Source organism: Phascolarctos cinereus, unplaced genomic scaffold (genome assembly GCF_003287225.1).
Source record: "Phascolarctos cinereus isolate Bilbo 61053 unplaced genomic scaffold, phaCin_HiC Scaffold_5;HRSCAF=322, whole genome shotgun sequence".
NCBI classification, from domain to species: Eukaryota; Metazoa; Chordata; class Mammalia; order Diprotodontia; family Phascolarctidae; genus Phascolarctos; species Phascolarctos cinereus.
The window spans coordinates 411,888,710-411,907,068 of record NW_027555958.1 but is presented as its reverse complement, the minus strand read 5'-3'; the positions used below and the strand labels follow the sequence as shown (position 1 = coordinate 411,907,068).

Below are 18,359 nucleotides of genomic sequence, written 5' to 3'. Positions count from 1 at the left end.
CCTGGAGTCAGAAGGACCTGAGTTAAACTCTGGCCTCAGATACCTAACACTCACTAGTTGTGTGACTCTGGGCAAGTCATTTAACCTCATTGCTTAGCAAAAAATTTAAAAAAGCAGAAGGGGCGGAGCCAAGATGGCGGAGTGAAAGCAGTGACTTGTGTTCCAATTTTCCCACATCCTGTCCAACATTTGCCATTTTTTTCTGTCATATTAACCAATATGATAGGTATGAGGTGGTATCTCAGAGTTGTTTTAATTTGCATGTATCAAGTCAATAGTGATTCACAGCATTTTTTTCACATGAATATAGATAGCTTTGATTTCTTCAACTGAAAACTGCCTTTCATGTCCTTTGACCATTTATCAATTGGGGAATGACTCATATTCTTATAAATTTGACTCTGTTCTCTATATATTTGAGAAATGAGACCTTTATCAGAAGAATTTGCTGTAAAATTCCCTCCTCCCCCTCCCTCATTTTCTGCTTTCCTTTTAATCTTGGCTGCATTGGTTTTGTTTGTCCAAAAAAGCAATATAATCAAAATTATGAGGCAGCAAGGTGGCATAGTCAATAGAGTGCTGGGACTGAAGTCAAGAAAACTCATCTTTATGAGTACAAATCTGGCCTCAGACACTTACTAGCCATGTGACCCTTGGCAAGTCACTTAATCCTGTTTGCCTCAGTTTCCTCATCTGAAAAGTGAGCTTGAGAAGGAAATGGCAAACCATTCCTGTGTCTTTGCAAAGAAAATCCCAAATGGAGTCACAAAGAGTTGGACACTACTGAAAAATGACCAAACAACAGCAAAAAATCAGAATTTTACATTTTATGTTCTGTAGTGCTCTCTGCCTCTTCTTTATTCATAAATTCTTCCCTTATCCACAGTCCTAACAGGTTAATTATGTCATAATCCCCTACTCTGCTTACATTATCACCCTTTATGTCTAAATCATGTACCACTTTGATCTTATCTTGGTATACAGTATGAGATGTTGGTCTATACCTAGTTTCTGCTTGTGGTCATCTTTATCTATGAGGAAACTCCCATTGCCATCAGTATGCTTCACTGAATGGACCTAGGACCTCCAAAATTCTTGAATTCACAAGGTTGCTTCCAAGCCTGGTCCCATCTATCTTGAGATTGCAGCTTAGTAATTTACTCAGGAAAGGAAACACAATGTGGAAAAGGCAGCTAGTGGATCAGAGAAAAGAGCCACATCTAATAGAGCCACATAAGAATGGTTATCAGGATGTTTATAAGTCCATCATCAGGCTCTCATTGAAGTCTTTGAGTTTCATAATGTGCCTTGGAGGGTCAAAGGAAGAGAGAGCTAGAGGAAAGTTATCTCTCCTTTTAACCAAAGCATCACTCCTCCCTGACCACTATAATGGGTTGGGTTAGGAGCAAGGGATCACTCAGTCATCTGTTCCTTCAGCTCAGTGGCTAATGAGTATATCATTCCATCGCTTCAAGGTACCAAACCATTTCAGCCCAAACTAAATGAGGGTGATTACTATGAAAGGAGACAGAGGAAAGAAGAGAAGAAAATAATTAGAAACATTATAGAAAGAGACAAAGAAAGGATGATAGAAGAAGAAATAAGTTTAAAACTTATTATTAACTGAGAAAGAGGAGAGAATGAAAAACAATAGAGAGGAAAGGACAAGTTTTAGGAAGTAGAGCAAAAAGTTAGCAGTCTTAAACTGATCAATGCTTTGGCTTAGTAGTCTATAGGCAGCTAGGTGGCTCATTGGATAGAATGCCAGGCCTGGAGTCAGGAAGACCTGAGTTAAAATCCAGCCTCAGACACATTAGCTGTGGGACCCTGGGCAAGTCACTTAACCCTGTTTGCTTCAGTTCCTCATCTACAAAATGAGCCAGAGAAAGAAATGGCAAACCACTCCAGTATCTCTGCCAAGAAAACCCAGATGGAGTCACAAAGAGTTAGATATGACTGAAACAGCAGAACAACAACAACTCTTATCATTACTTTTTTTGAGGTGTGGCAATTGGGGTTAAGTGACTTGCCTAGGGTCACACAGTTAGTGTCAAGTGTCTGAGACCAGATTTGAACTCAGGTCCTCCAGACTCCAGGGCCAGTGCTCTATCCACTACACCTCCTAGCTGCCCCTAACAACAATTCTTGCCTAGGTTGAGAGTAGTAAGATGAGTCAATCATCAGAGAAAGGGCAGGCTGTTAGTTGCCTTACTAGGCTATGTTGGCAAAAGAAATGCTGAGTAAACTGTTTCCATGGAGTCACCAAAAGGTTTTAATCCCTGGAGTTGAGCCTGTTTCATTCATTAAAAAAGAGAAGAAAAAAAATCAGAGTCGGATATCACTCTATCCACCTACATACATTAATCATACAAGACTTATTTCAGGGATTTATGCCAGAACAGAAAAAAACCTAAGCACTTGCATCTGCCATTCATGTTGACGAATGATACAACCCTCACATTAGAAATCTGGGAGAAAAAAAAACAAAAACAAGCAAAAATTTTAGTGCTTCCCCAGCCATTTTTACTAACAGTTGTTTCTAATACCATTGTGAGATAAGTCAGTATTGTACTCTTATTACTGGATTCAGTGGGTTAGATTTCTGGTAGGCCAGGATCCACAAATCTTAATAGGTATAACTAAACGAGGGTCTGAGAATAAGTGGGCATTCTATTATATCTGCTATGCAAATGAAACATACAGGAGTTCTCTTATGCATTTGAAATTGCGATGAGTATTTTCTTGAAGATAGGCCTATCAATTACTTAAGAAATAAAATTTCATCTTATTATTAAGTCACTTCTCCATGCTGATTCTCCCACCCTATCCCAGAGCTCCCCACATACACATTTATAAGAGCTAGTATTATTCCTTGCTTCTGTTTTATAAATTTTAGGTATACTTTTTATAGCATAATATTTACTTGAAAAATATCATTCCTATTCTATCCCAAAGGTTAGTACATTGGTGACATAATCAAATGGAGACAAGAAAACACTTGAAATCCAAAGACCTTGGTTTGACTCTTAGGTCTACTACTTATCATCTTTGTGACTTTGAACAAGTCCAGGACCTTGGATCTGGACATTGCCTTTGTGGATCTTGGTGTCAGTTTCCACATCTGTAAAAAAAAAAATGTATTGGACTGGATGTCCCCTCAGGTCTCTTTTAGCACTTGAATCCTATCTTGAAAAATTCTGATGGAAAAGAATAACAGAAATGATTTTACCATTATTTATTATTATGATAACATATATTTTCCCTCCCATTTTCATTGTTATGATCATCTATCATTTTTTCTACATGTAAGGTAAATTGTAGCATCTGGGCAGTCATCTACTTCTCACAGTACAGACTGACAAAAATAGCCTGGGCAAAACTGTGTATTAGCATTACTTGATTACTTTACTCTTCCATATTGAAAGGAAGTCATTAACAAAGATATAAAAACCCTAAAGCGTAAAGAAGAGCAAATTTGAGGAGATGGTGCTTCCAGTGGCCATTGAGCATTTCCTACTTTAATATATTCATTTGTTAACTCACCCCATATTTACTGATTGCTGAAGTGGAAGTTCAATACTTTAAAATCAATAAATAATTCAAACTCTTTTGTTCTTTGACAATACCACAGATGCATTACCTCACCTTCTCTAGTCTGCTCCCAGACTTCTCAATACTTCTATTGACTATCTATGAGACAGACATGATTCTCTAGGTATCTACCTCATAATGAATTTATAGAAAACAAACAAATTAAATAATGTTTACTTTTGATATTATTTTTCCATTCTGTATTGTCATCATCATCATCATCATCACCATTATTATCATTTTTAGGGAACACATCTATAGGGACTTGAACAAATGAACTTCTTAAATACATCCTAACAACTATTCACCTTCTTTATGAGCTTCGAGTAGCTTCTAATCTTGCAGAAGGCTTTTGGTACAAGTTAATTATCCTTTCAATTAAAAATGACAGGTCTTAAGTATTTTGTGAGTAGGGAAAGAGAAGAGGGAGAATAATGAGCTTGAGATTGAAATTCTTTTACTATTTCTTTTCTTTGGGAATTTCTAAAGGGGATCATAGCATCAGCCATAGCTTTCATTTAAGAGAAAACCATTGTTATAGGTATGAGTTATATAAAATCACACAACTGACACATTTTTGTAATAATATCACCTAAAGGCCACGATCATCTTCTTTGGTCAATTACCTAAAGACCAGATCAATTCATCTCTGTTGTTCCAATTGAGTCTTGGGTCTTCTTTTGGGTTATCAAACCACATGGAAGGTTAAACATTTTATACAAACAATTTACATGTAAGGGTCTTGCCTCTTCCCTTGGGAGTCCTTAATGACTGGTGAATTCTTGCCTGGGACTGCCATATCTCCAGGAGCCTTAGCCACAGTGCTCACTTCCCTTTCCACTCAATCTCTAATCTGTTGTCCTTCCAGTACAGCTCTTATGATATTCCTTATCCCTTTCAAGCTCTCTTTATGTTTTTTTCTTCCCCTATTTGAATGTAAAGTTCTTATTTAAATAGGAGCTGTTTTTCTTTCTTCTTTTTGTGTCTTCCTTCCTTCCTTCCTTCCTTCCTTCCTTCCTTCCTTCCTTCCTTCCTTCCTTCCTTCCCCATTTACAAAGAAGCATTAAGTGAATTCTTTCATCTAGATATATTTGGAGCAAAAAGGAAAAAAAATGCTCCCCCAAATTGGGATTGTAAATACATTTAGCTCAAACCCACAGTCCTATTGATTACCCTTCACCTCCAGTTTTGGAAAAAGAGGATTCCTACAGTCTAGTTTTATTCAATTACCCTACTGTTTCACACCAAGTTGCAATAATTTTCTTTTGTTCTGCTTCTTCTCCTCTTCCTCCTTCTCCTTCTGCTCCTCCTCCTTCTCTTTTGTCTTCTTTGACCTCTTCATCTTCATCTTTGTCTTCATCTTCTTTGTTTTCTTCTTCCATTTTTAAGAAACATCTCCAAACTCATCATTGCTAACTGGCTATTAGACTAGATGTCAGGTGATCCCTGGTAATGACAAAGTTACTTTCCCTCCCCATCTCCTGACACTTCAGAAAGACAAATAAGAGATGCTTCCCATTTTGTATTTCCTTCCTTTCCTTCCTGGAAAACTGAAACGTCTGTCAGATGTCCATACCCAAGGCCTGCCTTCCATATTGGAAAGTCTATCCAAGCAGCCCCACTCTATTCAGACTTATTTTAGTCTCAGGTCACTGAGAGCATTTATAGTTCAAATTTTCACTTCTCAGAACATATTTTTAATTTATATTATTGTTATTTTAACTACCAGAGAGTGTTAGCCATTATCATTTGATCTTATTCAGTAATAAGAACCAAACATGAGCAATTCCTTACATATTTCTGTAGTAATTATTGTTCCACCCAACAAGAGAGGGCACTAGAGGAAGATGCCCAGTTTTCCATATGTCTCAGACAACTTGCCACCTCTGTCTCTAAGCTGTACCTTGTGTGTGCATATGTGTATGTGTATGTGTATGTGTGTGTGCAACAATATTAATTCTGTTAGTGTAGAAGTGCGATCAGTATGGATTTACTGATTAAAATCTTGGCTTAGACTCAATTCCCTGGGAAAACTACCCTCTTCCTTTCCCTGATGCATTTCAATGGACCTCAGTCATGTGAGCAAGGCACAATGGAGTCAACCACACGAACAGGATCTAATTGTATTCAGTGTTTTACTTACTACTAGAAAAGCAAAAAGGGATAACATAAAATATATTAAAATAACTGTCTTATAGGTTGTGGGCTGTGGGTTCTCCCAGACCCAGATTACCCTTAGCTAGTCTATAGGCATGCCTCAACTCCAAGAGTTCCAAAACACAGATCAAGTGCTTGAACTCAGCCATTCTCACAGTGAGCTAGCAAGTGCTCTTCCAGTCTGTGTTTCTACTGTCAGACCCCGAAAGAGCCAAAAAGTTGGGAGAACTCCCAACCTGGGGCATTGAGACCTCCTCTGGCAATTTTTAAATTATCTGCTAGCAGCTCCACTTTAGCCTTTCACAGCTCCTACCTCATAGGATGGTAGAACTAGAACAGAAATGGACCTTAGAAGCCATTAGGTTCAATTCCTTTATTTTATAGATGAGGAAACAGAGACTCAGAGATAGTAAATTACTTGTCCAAAGACCTTTCCTGCTTCATCACTGGGCTTCTGGTGGGCCTTCACTATCACAGGCAATGATCATGGAAAAGTGTCTTAGCCAAGCACTTTGGTCAGGAGTGGGCAGACTCTCTTTATCCCATGATCATTTTTATCTTTTCCCCTAATCCCTTCTCCTTTGTGCTTGGAAAAAAACCCTAAGCCTTCCAATTTCTACATATGCTTTTCTTGACTATTTAGTTATTTTTCTATCAATAAAATCTTGTTTGGAATATACACTATATACACACATACATGCATGTGTACATTTATATGTGTGCATATATTGTACATATATACATGCATATATATGTTTATATACATACATGTATATATGCATGTGTGTGTGCACACATGTTTGTGTATATTAATCAGTTAGGTGGTGAAGTGGCTAGAGCACCAGGCCTGAAGACCAGGAAGACTCATCTTCCAAATCTGGCCTCAGACACTAAGTAGCTGTATGACTCTGGGCAAGTCACTTAACCCTGTTTGTCTAAGTTCTAGGTTCCTCTTCTATAAAATGAGCTGGAGAAGGAAATGGCAAACTGCTCCAGTATCTTTGCCAAGAAAACTCCAAGTAGGCTCACAAAGAGTCAGACATGACCTAAAAATGACTGAACAGTAGCAACAACTAAACACATATACATACACATGTACATGTGTATATACATGTATGTATGTAGGTGTATGTGTACACCTACATACACATATATACATATGTATACACACACAGATATGTTTATAAATAGATTCTAAAAGGCATGGAGCTCACTGTAGAAAAAAAAAAACAAGATCCAAAATAGAATTAACTTTCTAGCTACCTTCTGTACCTCCATACTTATATTTCAATCATCAATATTAGGAAGAAAGGAACAGTCATACAAGGTGAGAACTTTCTTTTAAAAAAGATTTTTAAAAACTATACTTATATTGCAAAACAGAAGTGTGAATTTGGAGAGTTGGTTGGGAACAATGGGACATAATTAGTTTTTTTTTTAATAGAGTGCTATTTAAAAAGCTCAATTTGAAGGGGCCAATTGTAAACTGGTTTTGTAACATGAACATTGAGTTGACCCTCTATGCAGATTTATGGGAGGATTTGGACAACAGTCATCTAGAATGGGCCAGCAAAGTTGCATGTCCACATTGTTGCAGGAAGTGTCCACATTGACAACATCATAATTCATTGCAAAATGGATGGATTAAAGGGGGGAAAGCATGTATTCTTTTTTGCATCTTTCAAATTCATAGTACCTATGAGAAGCAAGTCCTCTCACCAGAGGTGCTAGTCCTTCCTTAACACCCTTCAGGGTTGCACATCTACCTTTGGTGTCCACCTGCCGCCCAGTTCTCACCTGTGGCTCCAAGAAGCTGTAGCATATGCAGTGGCCCCAACCCAGTAAAACTATCTCTGCAGATGGGTTAAAGCAGGTTGAAGGTAACCAACAGGCCTCATACTCATCATATGTGAGTTAAGGCATATCTGCCCCAAGTGTGTGAAGATTTTCCCCCGGTGGAATGGAAGGATGAGACCCATTCATTCCAATGTTCATGAAGGAAGCTGAAGCAAGCACTACAGAATACTTAGTGTCGGGTCAGACAGACATCAAAGATGCTGAGGTGAGCCCCTGCAGCCCCGGCCACTGTCAGTTGTTCTGACTTTTGTCTTGTCACTGGACTTCAATGGCTCTGGAAGACAGAATGAGGCCAACAACTTTGTGCAACTCTGCCTCACTTAAATCCAATTCACATGCAAGACATCACTGGTGATATCATTGGTCTTCTTTGAAAATGAAGGACAAATAATAACAACAATAATGACATAGCAAAAGATATAAATATATAGATACAGATATAGATATAGATCTTAAATTTCAGGAGGGAGAGAATGATTTTTTTAGACCTTGCCTTCATGGATAAATTGGCATTTTGTGTTAGCCTAATGGTGAAGAGAGTGGCATCATGTTAGTACCTCCAAGAACTCCTGGTATCATAAAGCACGATAACATTTCTACAAACAACCAAACATTAAACAAATAAATGGTTTTCCCCCTACTATTGACTAGGTCAAGGAAGTATACTACTGTATTTTAAACTTTTTAAAAAACCAAATTTGTTTAAATATTGGCAGTTTGCATTTTTAGCAATGTGTAGTCAAGAAGTAGTTCATTTGGGGACTGCTTTAATAGAAAGATAAGAATGACTTGTAATTAAAACAAAGCAAGAGTTTGCATGTAAATGATTGAGCCTAGAGTACTTGAAAAGTCTGTCCTCCTTAGTACTTAAGTCTGGTCCAATCCTCTGTCACACACCCTTTTAGTGTAATTCCCACCCAAGCATGTGTCTTTGACTCCATTTCCTCTCCTTCTGTCCCTTCCTTTCTTTCCTCTCTTTCTCTTGACAATTGCATTCATTCACATGTCTTTATCACCTTTACATAGTTGATTACCAAATATGTATCTCCAGTCTGTTCCACTATCACTTCTGAGAAAGCATGTTAAAATGAGAAATTTGTTGGCTTTAGAGTCGGGGGCATGGGTTCAAATTCTGCCATTGGCACTTAGTACCTATGTGATCTTGGGCAAGTCATTTAATCCCCATGGACTTTAATTTCCTTAACTGGAAAATAAGGCAGAATTAAGGGTTGTACTAGATGGCCTCAAAGGTCCTTTTCAGCTCTAGTTGTCTAGAGTTCTATCACTCCAATTTGATGACAGTACATTTGGATGTTACACTGTCATCTCTAATTCAATATCTCCCCACTTAGCTTATATATTTCCCCTAAACCTATTCCTATTTATGACTTTGCTGTTTCTAACTATTGTACCACTATTCACCAGTCTGCTGTTTGTAACCTTGGCATTTATTATCTTTGCTTCTTCCCTCCCTCAGCTTCAAATATGTAGTCAGCTACCAGGTCCTGATGATTCCACCACAGAAATGTTCTCAAGTCCACCCTTTCTTATTTATCCCAACAGATACCACTTGGGTATAGGTTCTCTTTGCTGTCTGCCAAGGTTGTTACCATGGAATCCTAACAGTCTTTTTCATTTCCTCTCAACCCTCACTAATCCATTCTCAATACTACTGCTTGAATAATCTTTGTGTTATATAATACTTCTGCTCAAAATTCTTCAGTATTTCTCTATTGCCTATCAATTAATAGTTATACTCCTTAACTTGACATTCAAGGATTCCCACAGTTGATGCTATCTTATCTTGGGCTGTTCTCATATTGCTATCTCTTTTAAGCATTCTATACCTTAACCAAACTGTATTATTCTTTTCTCTGCACATTCTCTTCCCTGTCCTAGCTTGGTTGAAATGTCCTTCATTCTCTCTTAATATATAAAATGTTGCATTCCTTCCTTCCTTCCTTCCTTCCTTCCTTCCTTCCTTCCTTCCTTCCTTCCTTCCTTCCTTCCTTCCTTCCTTCCTTCTTTTCTTCCTCCCTCCCTCCCTCCCTTTCTCCCTTCCTTTCTTCTTTCCTTTCCTTCCTTTTTTCATCCTTCTTTCATTCTCTCTCCTTTCCTTTTTTGTCTTTTCTCCCTCCCTTCTTCCTTCTTTCTTACCTTCATGAATATATACCTCCCATCTCCTCCATCCAGATAGTCTTCTCTTTTTCCAAAGAGAAAAAAGAAGACAAAAAACTCAAGAAAATTCAAGTGCCTGAAATCATATTTGTGACAACACAGACAACATCCCCACCTAAAATTCCCTCACCTCTCTAGGGAAAGGAATGAGGTACTTTTTCTCATTTCTCCTCTGGAGTGGTTTGGTCATTATAATTATATTACAATCAATTTCATTTTATTGTTCTTTCCATTTGTATTGTTGTAGTCACATGTATCATTTTCATTTTCTATTTAATTTGCTAAATCAACTCCTATAAATCCCTTGTCTCTCTGAATTCCTCATATTCATTATTTCTTATGGTGCAGTAATATTCCATTATGTTTATATACCACAGTTGCATAATTATTCCTTAATCAATGGAAATTGACTGATGAAATTTCTTTCCTTCCTTCAAATAAGTTCCATCCTCTTCAATCCAATTCAAATGTTCCCCACTCCACAAATACCACCCCCACCTCCCATACATCACCTCTTATAATCTGCAGCTTTTCAATAGGACTCTCCTAGTTTGGATCCTCTTCATCTCTCTTGTGAAAGACTACAACGGACTCTTATTTGATTTCCTTTCTTTCAGTCTCTTCTGCTCTCTATTTTTTCCTTCACATAGGTGTCAAATTGATATTCCTACAATAAAGACCTGACCTTGCCACTTCTTTAATTAAAAATCTTTAATGACTCCCTATCACCTACAGGATAAACTGCAAGCTCTTCACCTTGTCATCTAAGGCCTTCTATAGCGTGGCTCCCATCTACATTTTAACCTTTTTTTATATTATTTACCTATAAGCACTCTTGGTTTCAGTGAAACTGTCAAGTTGACTATTTCATGAACACACACGTGCGCATCTTTCTATCTCCTGACTCCATGGTTTTGTACAATTGTATTTTGTACAACTCTGGGCAATTGTTCTATCTCCAAATATTATTCTCTTCTTCCCTACCCTTCTTAGAATTTGTAATTTCCTCAAAACCCGCTATCTGTAACACTATCTTTTGGAGGTCATTCCTATAACACACCTCCTCTCCCCCCACCCCATTGTTGGCATTTTCTCCCTCTTGATATTGCTTTGTATTAAAATGTATATAAAATTACTTAGTATGCCCTTATATATAAAAATAGCCAATGATAATGGCTAGCATTTGTATACTGCTTAAAGGTCTGCACAACACATTACATCTCATTTTATCCCAGTGACAATCCTGGACAGGAGGAAGTAAGTGCCATTGTTATCCCCATTTTACAGATGAGGAAACTGAGGTAGACTTAAGAGACATAAGCCTCTTAACATCTGTGCCTCATTTTCCTCATCTATACAATAAAAGAGGTTTCATTCAGTGGTCTCTCTTCCATTTCTAAATCTATGAACCTAGATTCTAATGCCCTTGTCTGCCCTGTCTCAAATCTTAGGGCCTAGAGCCAAGATAAACTTCCAGCCATGGATAGCAGTGTTGTTGTTGAATCTTTTCATTTGTTTCTGATTCTTCATGAACCCATTGGGATTTTCTTCGCAAAGACACTGGAGTGGTAAGCCATTTCCTTCTCCAGCTCATTTTGCAGATAAGGAAACTGAGGTAAACAGGGTTAAGTGACTTGCCCAGGTGTCACATAGCTAGTCAGTGTCTGAGGTCAAATTTGAACTCAGGTTTTCCTGACTCCAGGCATAGCATTCTATCCACTTTAATACCTAGTGGCCCCTGGATAGCAATAGATCTGTCTAAAAGATGGAATGAATGCCTCACGAAGTAGCAAACTCCCCATCACTGGAAAGGGTAGAGATTGCATGTCCTTTGGAAAGAGTCTTGTAGAGCAAGTTCCTGTGTTTGGGATGCTGCTAGATTTCACAGTCTTTAAAATCATGACTAACTCTAAGATCCTTTGATTCTGGGACTGTTATATAATTAATGTGTGCCATAAAAATGGTAGAGTTCTTCCTGCTTAGTCAAGATTTTAAAATCTAGAAATTTGTATGTGTATGCATTCTAATATGTGGTCAGAGAGGTCATCTACACTGTAAGGTTCATGAAGGCAGGTTCATTTTTGCCTTTGTATACCCAATATATAACATAGTACCTGGCATATAGTAGGTGATTAATAGATGTTTGTTAATTGATTGACTGGATGATTACATGTTCTGGAACCCCAGCTCCATTACCATATGGACTGTGATATCCAAAAGTGGTCAAACTGATAAAAATTAAAAATATCTAGCAGGATCAAATTTTGATGTTTTATTTTCTTGTGGGGTGTTGTTTTTTCTCTAGAGATCTTCTAGAGGTGCTTAATGGAAACCTTAGGGTTCTGTGGCACATGATTTGTAAATTTCTGGCTGAAATCACCTTTTTGTTATACTCTGAAATAACTTAAGTATAGACATGATGGTAGTAACAATAACAATCATAGGACAGTAGCACTGAATTAGCAGATAATTACTTTCTGTGTTTTTCTTTACCATGCCTTGCACATGGGCAGCCTTTGATAAATTCTTCTTGGGGGAAGGAGTTTGGGTAATAAAAAGAATCACAGAACAATGCTTCTGATCCTGGCTCTGCCACAGTCTACCTATGTTGCCCCAGGCAAGTCACTAAACTTCTCTGGGTCCAAGTTTCCTTATGTATGGAAAGGAGATGGGACTAAATCTCTTCTAAGGCCAGTTCTATGGTGTTATGTAAATGAATTTACCCATGCAGGGAAAATAATTGAAACTCCAAGGAGCTGAAGTAGAAAGAGTAATATATTCAACACAGTGGTCAAATCACAGTGACTGATGCCTGATTGGTGCTCGGTTCTGGACATACAATTATAGGAGGGTGTATGAGGTGTTCAGGGGGTGAGGGCTTGACGAGCCCTTTTCAGGGCTGCTCATCTACCTTTGGTGTCCTCCTTCACCCAACTCTCACCTGTGCCTCCAAGAAGCTGGAGCATGCCCAGTGGCCACACCTGGAAGAATCTCCCAGCAGATAGGCTAAACCAGGTTGAGGGTAACCAACAGGCCTCAAACCCATCATTGGCAAGTTAGGGGGATGTCTACACCAAGTATGTGAAGACTTTCCCCTGGTGGGATGGATGGATGAGAATGATTTGTTCCAAAAATGGGGCTGAGGCAGGCACTGTGGAGTGCTCAGAGCTTTGTCAGACTTCAGAGATGCTAAGGTCATCCACTACATCCCAAGACATTGCCAGCCAGCTGACAACTTTGTGCAATTCTGCCTCTTTTAAATCCAATTCGTGTGCAAGTCAAGATTTCACTTGTGATGTCATTAGTCCTCTTTGAAAATGAAGGAGAAACAACAGTAAATAAGACTATGGAGAAGGAGGTACAAATGAAACAACTGGGGGATTGGAGATAATATATCCTTCATATGAATGAATTTATGAATTGAGCATTTATTAAGCACTTAGTATGTGCTAAGCACTGGACATATAAATGCAAGAGTGAGGGAGTCCCTGATCTCAAGGAGCTCACTTTCTAACAGAGAAGACAACACATATGGGTAGTTTTGACTGCAAGTCAGATGGAAAAGTCCAATGGTCCTTAGGGTGCAGGCAGAACAGATGGTCAAACCTCTTCTTTAGTGTCATCTCCAATGATAAATTCTTATTAGTTTCCTTTGTTGAACCATTTGCCATTGGGCTGGAAGTGCTGCTATTCCAAATACTCTTAGGTTTAGGTTCTTGGGATATTTCTCAGGGTTTGAGGAGAGGTGATGGTCAAGATGGTGATGGGTGTTTAACCTTCTCGGAGCATGCTGCCTCTTGTCTCTTCTTTAGCATCCCTTGCTGTTTCAGCTAGACTGGCTTGCCTGCCCTGCGAGTTGAAATTATCAGTTGGTATGGATAGCTGGCCCCTTATCTACAAGAGTTACCTCGATGTAAGAAGAACTGGTGGTCTGAGGATGCAGTCACCCCAAAGGTTCCTGAACTTCAGTTGGCCAGCAGCTATTGCTTGTGACGGTCAGGGAGATTGGCTCCAGCTTCACAGTGACTTCTCTCCTCAATGATGGCTATGAGTGCTGAGCTAGAAGTAGGTCTGTTGGCCTTGCTATTCCCATGGCTCTTGGGCCCAGGATCCTAGGCTTTCTCTATCAGGATCTGAGGGGAAATTGTAGACAAGTTGCTAGTGGTGATTTGATTCCCCAGCACATACTAATTCCTGTCTCTTCCTCAGAATACCTTGCAGCTTCAGCTATAAGTACTGTTAAACAAGATAAAGCATCTCATTCCTTTAATTTCTTTATCTAGCTAATTATTAAATGCTTACTAGATGGAAAGCAGTGTGTTAAGCCTGTGTGGGAAGGGGAATACAGTGATGAATGAAAACCAATCCTGACCCATAAGGTATTTATAGTCTTGTGGGGGAGACTGGACATATATGCGAACACATAAATATAGTATTTGTCAGAATTTAGAATATTTGGGGGAAAATGCCCATCTGAATTACAGAACGGGTTAAAATATATGAATGGTCATCATTATTTACAACTAGCAAACTAGCTGTTGCCATGCAGGACTCTTGATAGACCCGCTTTAATAATTAGCCAAGTATCACTAATGTGCATTAATTGTTCGTATATAAATGAGTGATTCTAAAGTGAGTCTAAGTCTAAATTCTAAATCTTTAGATTTAGAATTCAAATCTAAAGATTCTTAAAGCAGATCAGAGCAGTTTACTTTCCTAAGTTGACACAACTCCTTTTGTCTTTCTTTTTCTCTTCACAGCACCAAATTGTCTATAGCCATATCTTTGTTTTCAATCACAATTCTAAATTAAATGGGTTTAAATGGTTGGGATTTTGTTGTGAGGACTGAGTTTAGTCTAAGGGAGGCATTTCATGGTGAGGGGGGGCCTGGATTCTAGGATACGTGTAATAGAGATGGTCCTGCCCCCCTTATAAAATAAATCTGGTAGGTCCTGTTTTAATTGGTGATAATCCTGATCACTGGCCTGGCTGAACCGCCATCTAATGTGTGGCTCAATAGTCTGACTGTGGCACTGTGTAGGCATTCGAAAGTGCATTTCTTCAACTTTAAAAGGCATAAACTTTTTTTTTAAAGGAAGAGGTCTCACCTCACCAGGCTGTTCCTTTCTTCCTAATACTAGAGATTGAAGTACTGGTGCCTGGGGGAGGAGGGGTTTAGAGAAGGTAGCCAGATGGGGAGAGAGCTTTTATTCCTGCTTTGGATCAGGCTGTTTTCTCTGCAGTGAGTTCCCTGGAACTTTAGAATCCAGCAATATTGAAAAGTACTTAGATATGTCAACAGTGAGTTTTCATTCCACTCAGGGCACAGGACTGCAAACACAGTCACGTGGGCATCCAACAGCGATGTTTTGAAATCTGGGAGTACTGGGTGTTGGGCAGGAGTGAACTACCCCCCTTCTTCAGCTTTCCTTTGGTGTCATGCTGATCCCCAGCTGCTTCAAAGGGCTACGTTTATGAGGTGCTTAAACAATGAGTGTTCCCCCTTTTATGGCTTATGGAAGGGAAAGATTTATAGCTTTGACAAGAGCACAGCGAGAGCTCAATGGACTTCTATTCCTTATTTAGTCATTTACATCATGAGGATCAGAGGTCCAGGGAGCCGTGTTTACTCAGAGCCTGATTACTTCCTATAAGGCCATACTATGAGGCTAGGAGATTTCAGGAAAGCTCAGATCACTCTGGCCCCTTTGGTAGAATGTAGGATCATAGATTTATTGCTGGAAGTGAGTTTGGGGTTCATCTTGTCCAATCCTGTCACATTATTCAGGAAACTGAGGCCAGAGAGCAGTGACTTGCCTAAGGTCATATAGAAAGTAAGAAGCCGAGTCAAGATCCCAGTCCAGTCCCTTGGACTGCAAATTCAGAGACTTTTCTTTTTTCATTCTACTAACAGGTATTTGCCTCCCAATAGGATGATGTCCTGGGAAATTAGCAGTGGTATGTTGAACTAATAGGGACCTATGAGTCTCATAGTGTCCCTAAGGTCAGGGATGCTATGGGTCTTCTTAATTTCTCTTTCTCCTGAACTAATACTTTGTTTCCGTCCCTTTTCTTCTCAGAATATAGTGTGTACTGGGAGGCTAAGGTGGCATCCAGATCCCAGCCTGGTTCACTGCATCCAATCATGTGAGGTAAGCTCGTTTATTCTTCTCCTAGGTCCTGACCTAGAGTAAGGGTGAGTATTTGCACCATACTTCTTTAGTCCAGTAGAAGAAGATCCTTTCGTTCACTTCTTTCTTACAGCTTTGAAACCTGTACAAATCAGGTGATGGGTCCTCTGAAGTTGCAATTTCTTTGAGTAAAATCTCTTGAATTTGAATTTGGTTAAGGGCTTTAAGAGTACCTGAAGGGTATCTGTGGCAGAATTTTCACTCGTAAATGTAATCAAGTCTTGACCCAGTGAAGGAATAATTATGGATAATAATAATAACCAACATTTATATAGTGTTTTAAGCTTAGAAAAGCCCTTTATATACACGATCTGAGTTGAACAAAAAAGAACTTTTCCATAAGCATTTTTTTTACATCTGAAAATAGACTTGATGATTTAGAGGCTAGAGCTGGAATCACACAGAAGGGTCAGAGAGTGGATGATTAAGCACTGGAAATGAATTTAGATGTCATTGAGTGTAAACCCCTTATTTTATAGACAAGGAACTGAGGACCAGAGAAGTTTAGTGATAAGATCAAGGTCATTACAGGTAATGACTTCTAACTGCAAAACCTGTATTATGTTCAGCTTAGACTGGTCCACTGTTGCCTCAAGACACATTCTATTCAAGCCCATATTCTCTAGTTGACTTTCTAGGTCAGCAGGGTCAATAGAGGCCCAATAAGGTAGGGAATCATAAGGGCTGGAGTGGGTACAAAGAAAAATATAGGCATAGTAGCCCTGGGGAAAAAAAAGGTATGAGGCTTCAGAGGGCGCCTCTCTTCAGAAGGCAGTGATAAAAGAGAATTGACATGTGAGGGAAGTGGGGGAGAGTTCCACCCTACTTGAAACCTTCCCACTCTGGAACTGGACAGTGACAAATACTTACTTATTCCATCCTCAACCACAACAGGTTTGTCTTCCAAAGCTCTCACTGGGAATAATTAAGCTACTTAGCAGTAACACTTGGGTAATCCTGGCTCACCCTTGCTCTCTGGAGCCTGAGCAGTTGGACTGCCATGTCTTCCAGCACCCCCACTCCCAAATCCCCCCAGTGCCAAATACACACACCACACACACACACACACACACACACACACACCACAAATCCCCCTATTCATTTGTATCTCTCTTTCACTCGATCCAATTTTTTGATGAAATTGTGATGCACATGAGTCCAAAGAAAGAGGGTGAGGTGAAGGGGTAGGGTGACAGAAAATAATGGGGGGAGGATGAAAAGGGAGGGGTAAGGGAAGACACCAATTTTTTTAACCATGCTGAGAGGAGTAAATGAGGAATACAATTTAGTTAGTATGGAGGGTGCTTTGTTATATGGTGAAGGCCAACAAAACAGCTCATCTGATGCCATCATTAGGAAAACAGATGGCAGTGGGGTGGGGAGGAGGGAATGAAAGAGTGAATCATCTCCAGGGCAGGGGGTAGGGAGGGAAGGGAGGAGAAAGGCTTTTGGGGTAGGGGACCAAGGAGGGAGGGAGATAAACACTTGTGAGCTGGGAAGAGATCAAAGAGAGGTTGAGCATTCCCTTCTGTTACTCCTTCTGCATTAGGATAGAAAGAGGGAAGCCAGAAGATGGAGTTAGAATCTGCGTTTGGGGCTTTTGCTTTTTCCCAGACTGTAAGACTATGATGCTTTTTTAATTGTTGTTGTTCTGTCCTTCTCCTCTTCGGACCCCTCAGTACCCATAAGATCAGCAGCCAGAGACACTAAGGTCACACTGCCCCCCTGCTGAAATGGATTCAGAAGGCTGAGCAGCACAGTTTCCCACCTGCCCTATGGAACTGCTGACATTACACTTATGGTTGAGAATTGACCATTCCCCTACCCCATTACTCAGGCAGACAAGAAGCTTCTTGGCCAGTGCATCCCTAACCGCAGCTCCTCCCTGCCTGGGAACAAGTCCAGCCAGTTTTCTTGACAGTAAGATTATTCTAAAGTGTTGTCTGGGGCCCTCTGGGTAGGGCGGGTTTTGAAGGACCAGATATTGGCTGCTGACTTGAAAGCTAGAAGGAGAAGTACACACAGAGGGAGGGGAGGAGGAAGGAGAGGGAATCAGGGCACATGTGGATTGAAAGGAAAATGGAGAGAGAAGGAAATATAGGTGTAAGGGACAAGAAAAAAAAGATACTGACAAGAGTGGGGTGAAAGAGGATAAGAAGCAGGGAAAGGAAGAGTGAAACATTTGGAAGAAAATGTTTCTTTTCCATCAAAAGTAATCTAAAAATACTAAGAAGGACTGAATAATATCAAAGTCAGACTGAGGGAAAACAGATACAGAGGCAAGCAAGGTGAAGGGAAGAAAGTGCAGGAGTAAGCCAAGACAAAATGTTGTACAGGATGCCCTAGTTAGATATTTTTTTTGCATGCTGCCTTCTATAAGTGAC

The 18,359-nt window shown here is 39.6% G+C and overlaps 1 protein-coding gene across 1 annotated transcript in view; it reads left to right on the top strand.

The window, feature by feature from the left end:
* PAPPA2 (pappalysin 2) overlaps positions 1-18,359 on the top strand; it is a 235,783-nt gene that overhangs the window by 152,615 nt on the left and 64,809 nt on the right. The window contains exon 14 of the mRNA XM_078155787.1: positions 15,865-15,936. Within this exon, the coding sequence (XP_078011913.1) occupies positions 15,865-15,936 (72 nt within the window). The remainder of the gene's footprint in view (positions 1-15,864; positions 15,937-18,359) is intronic.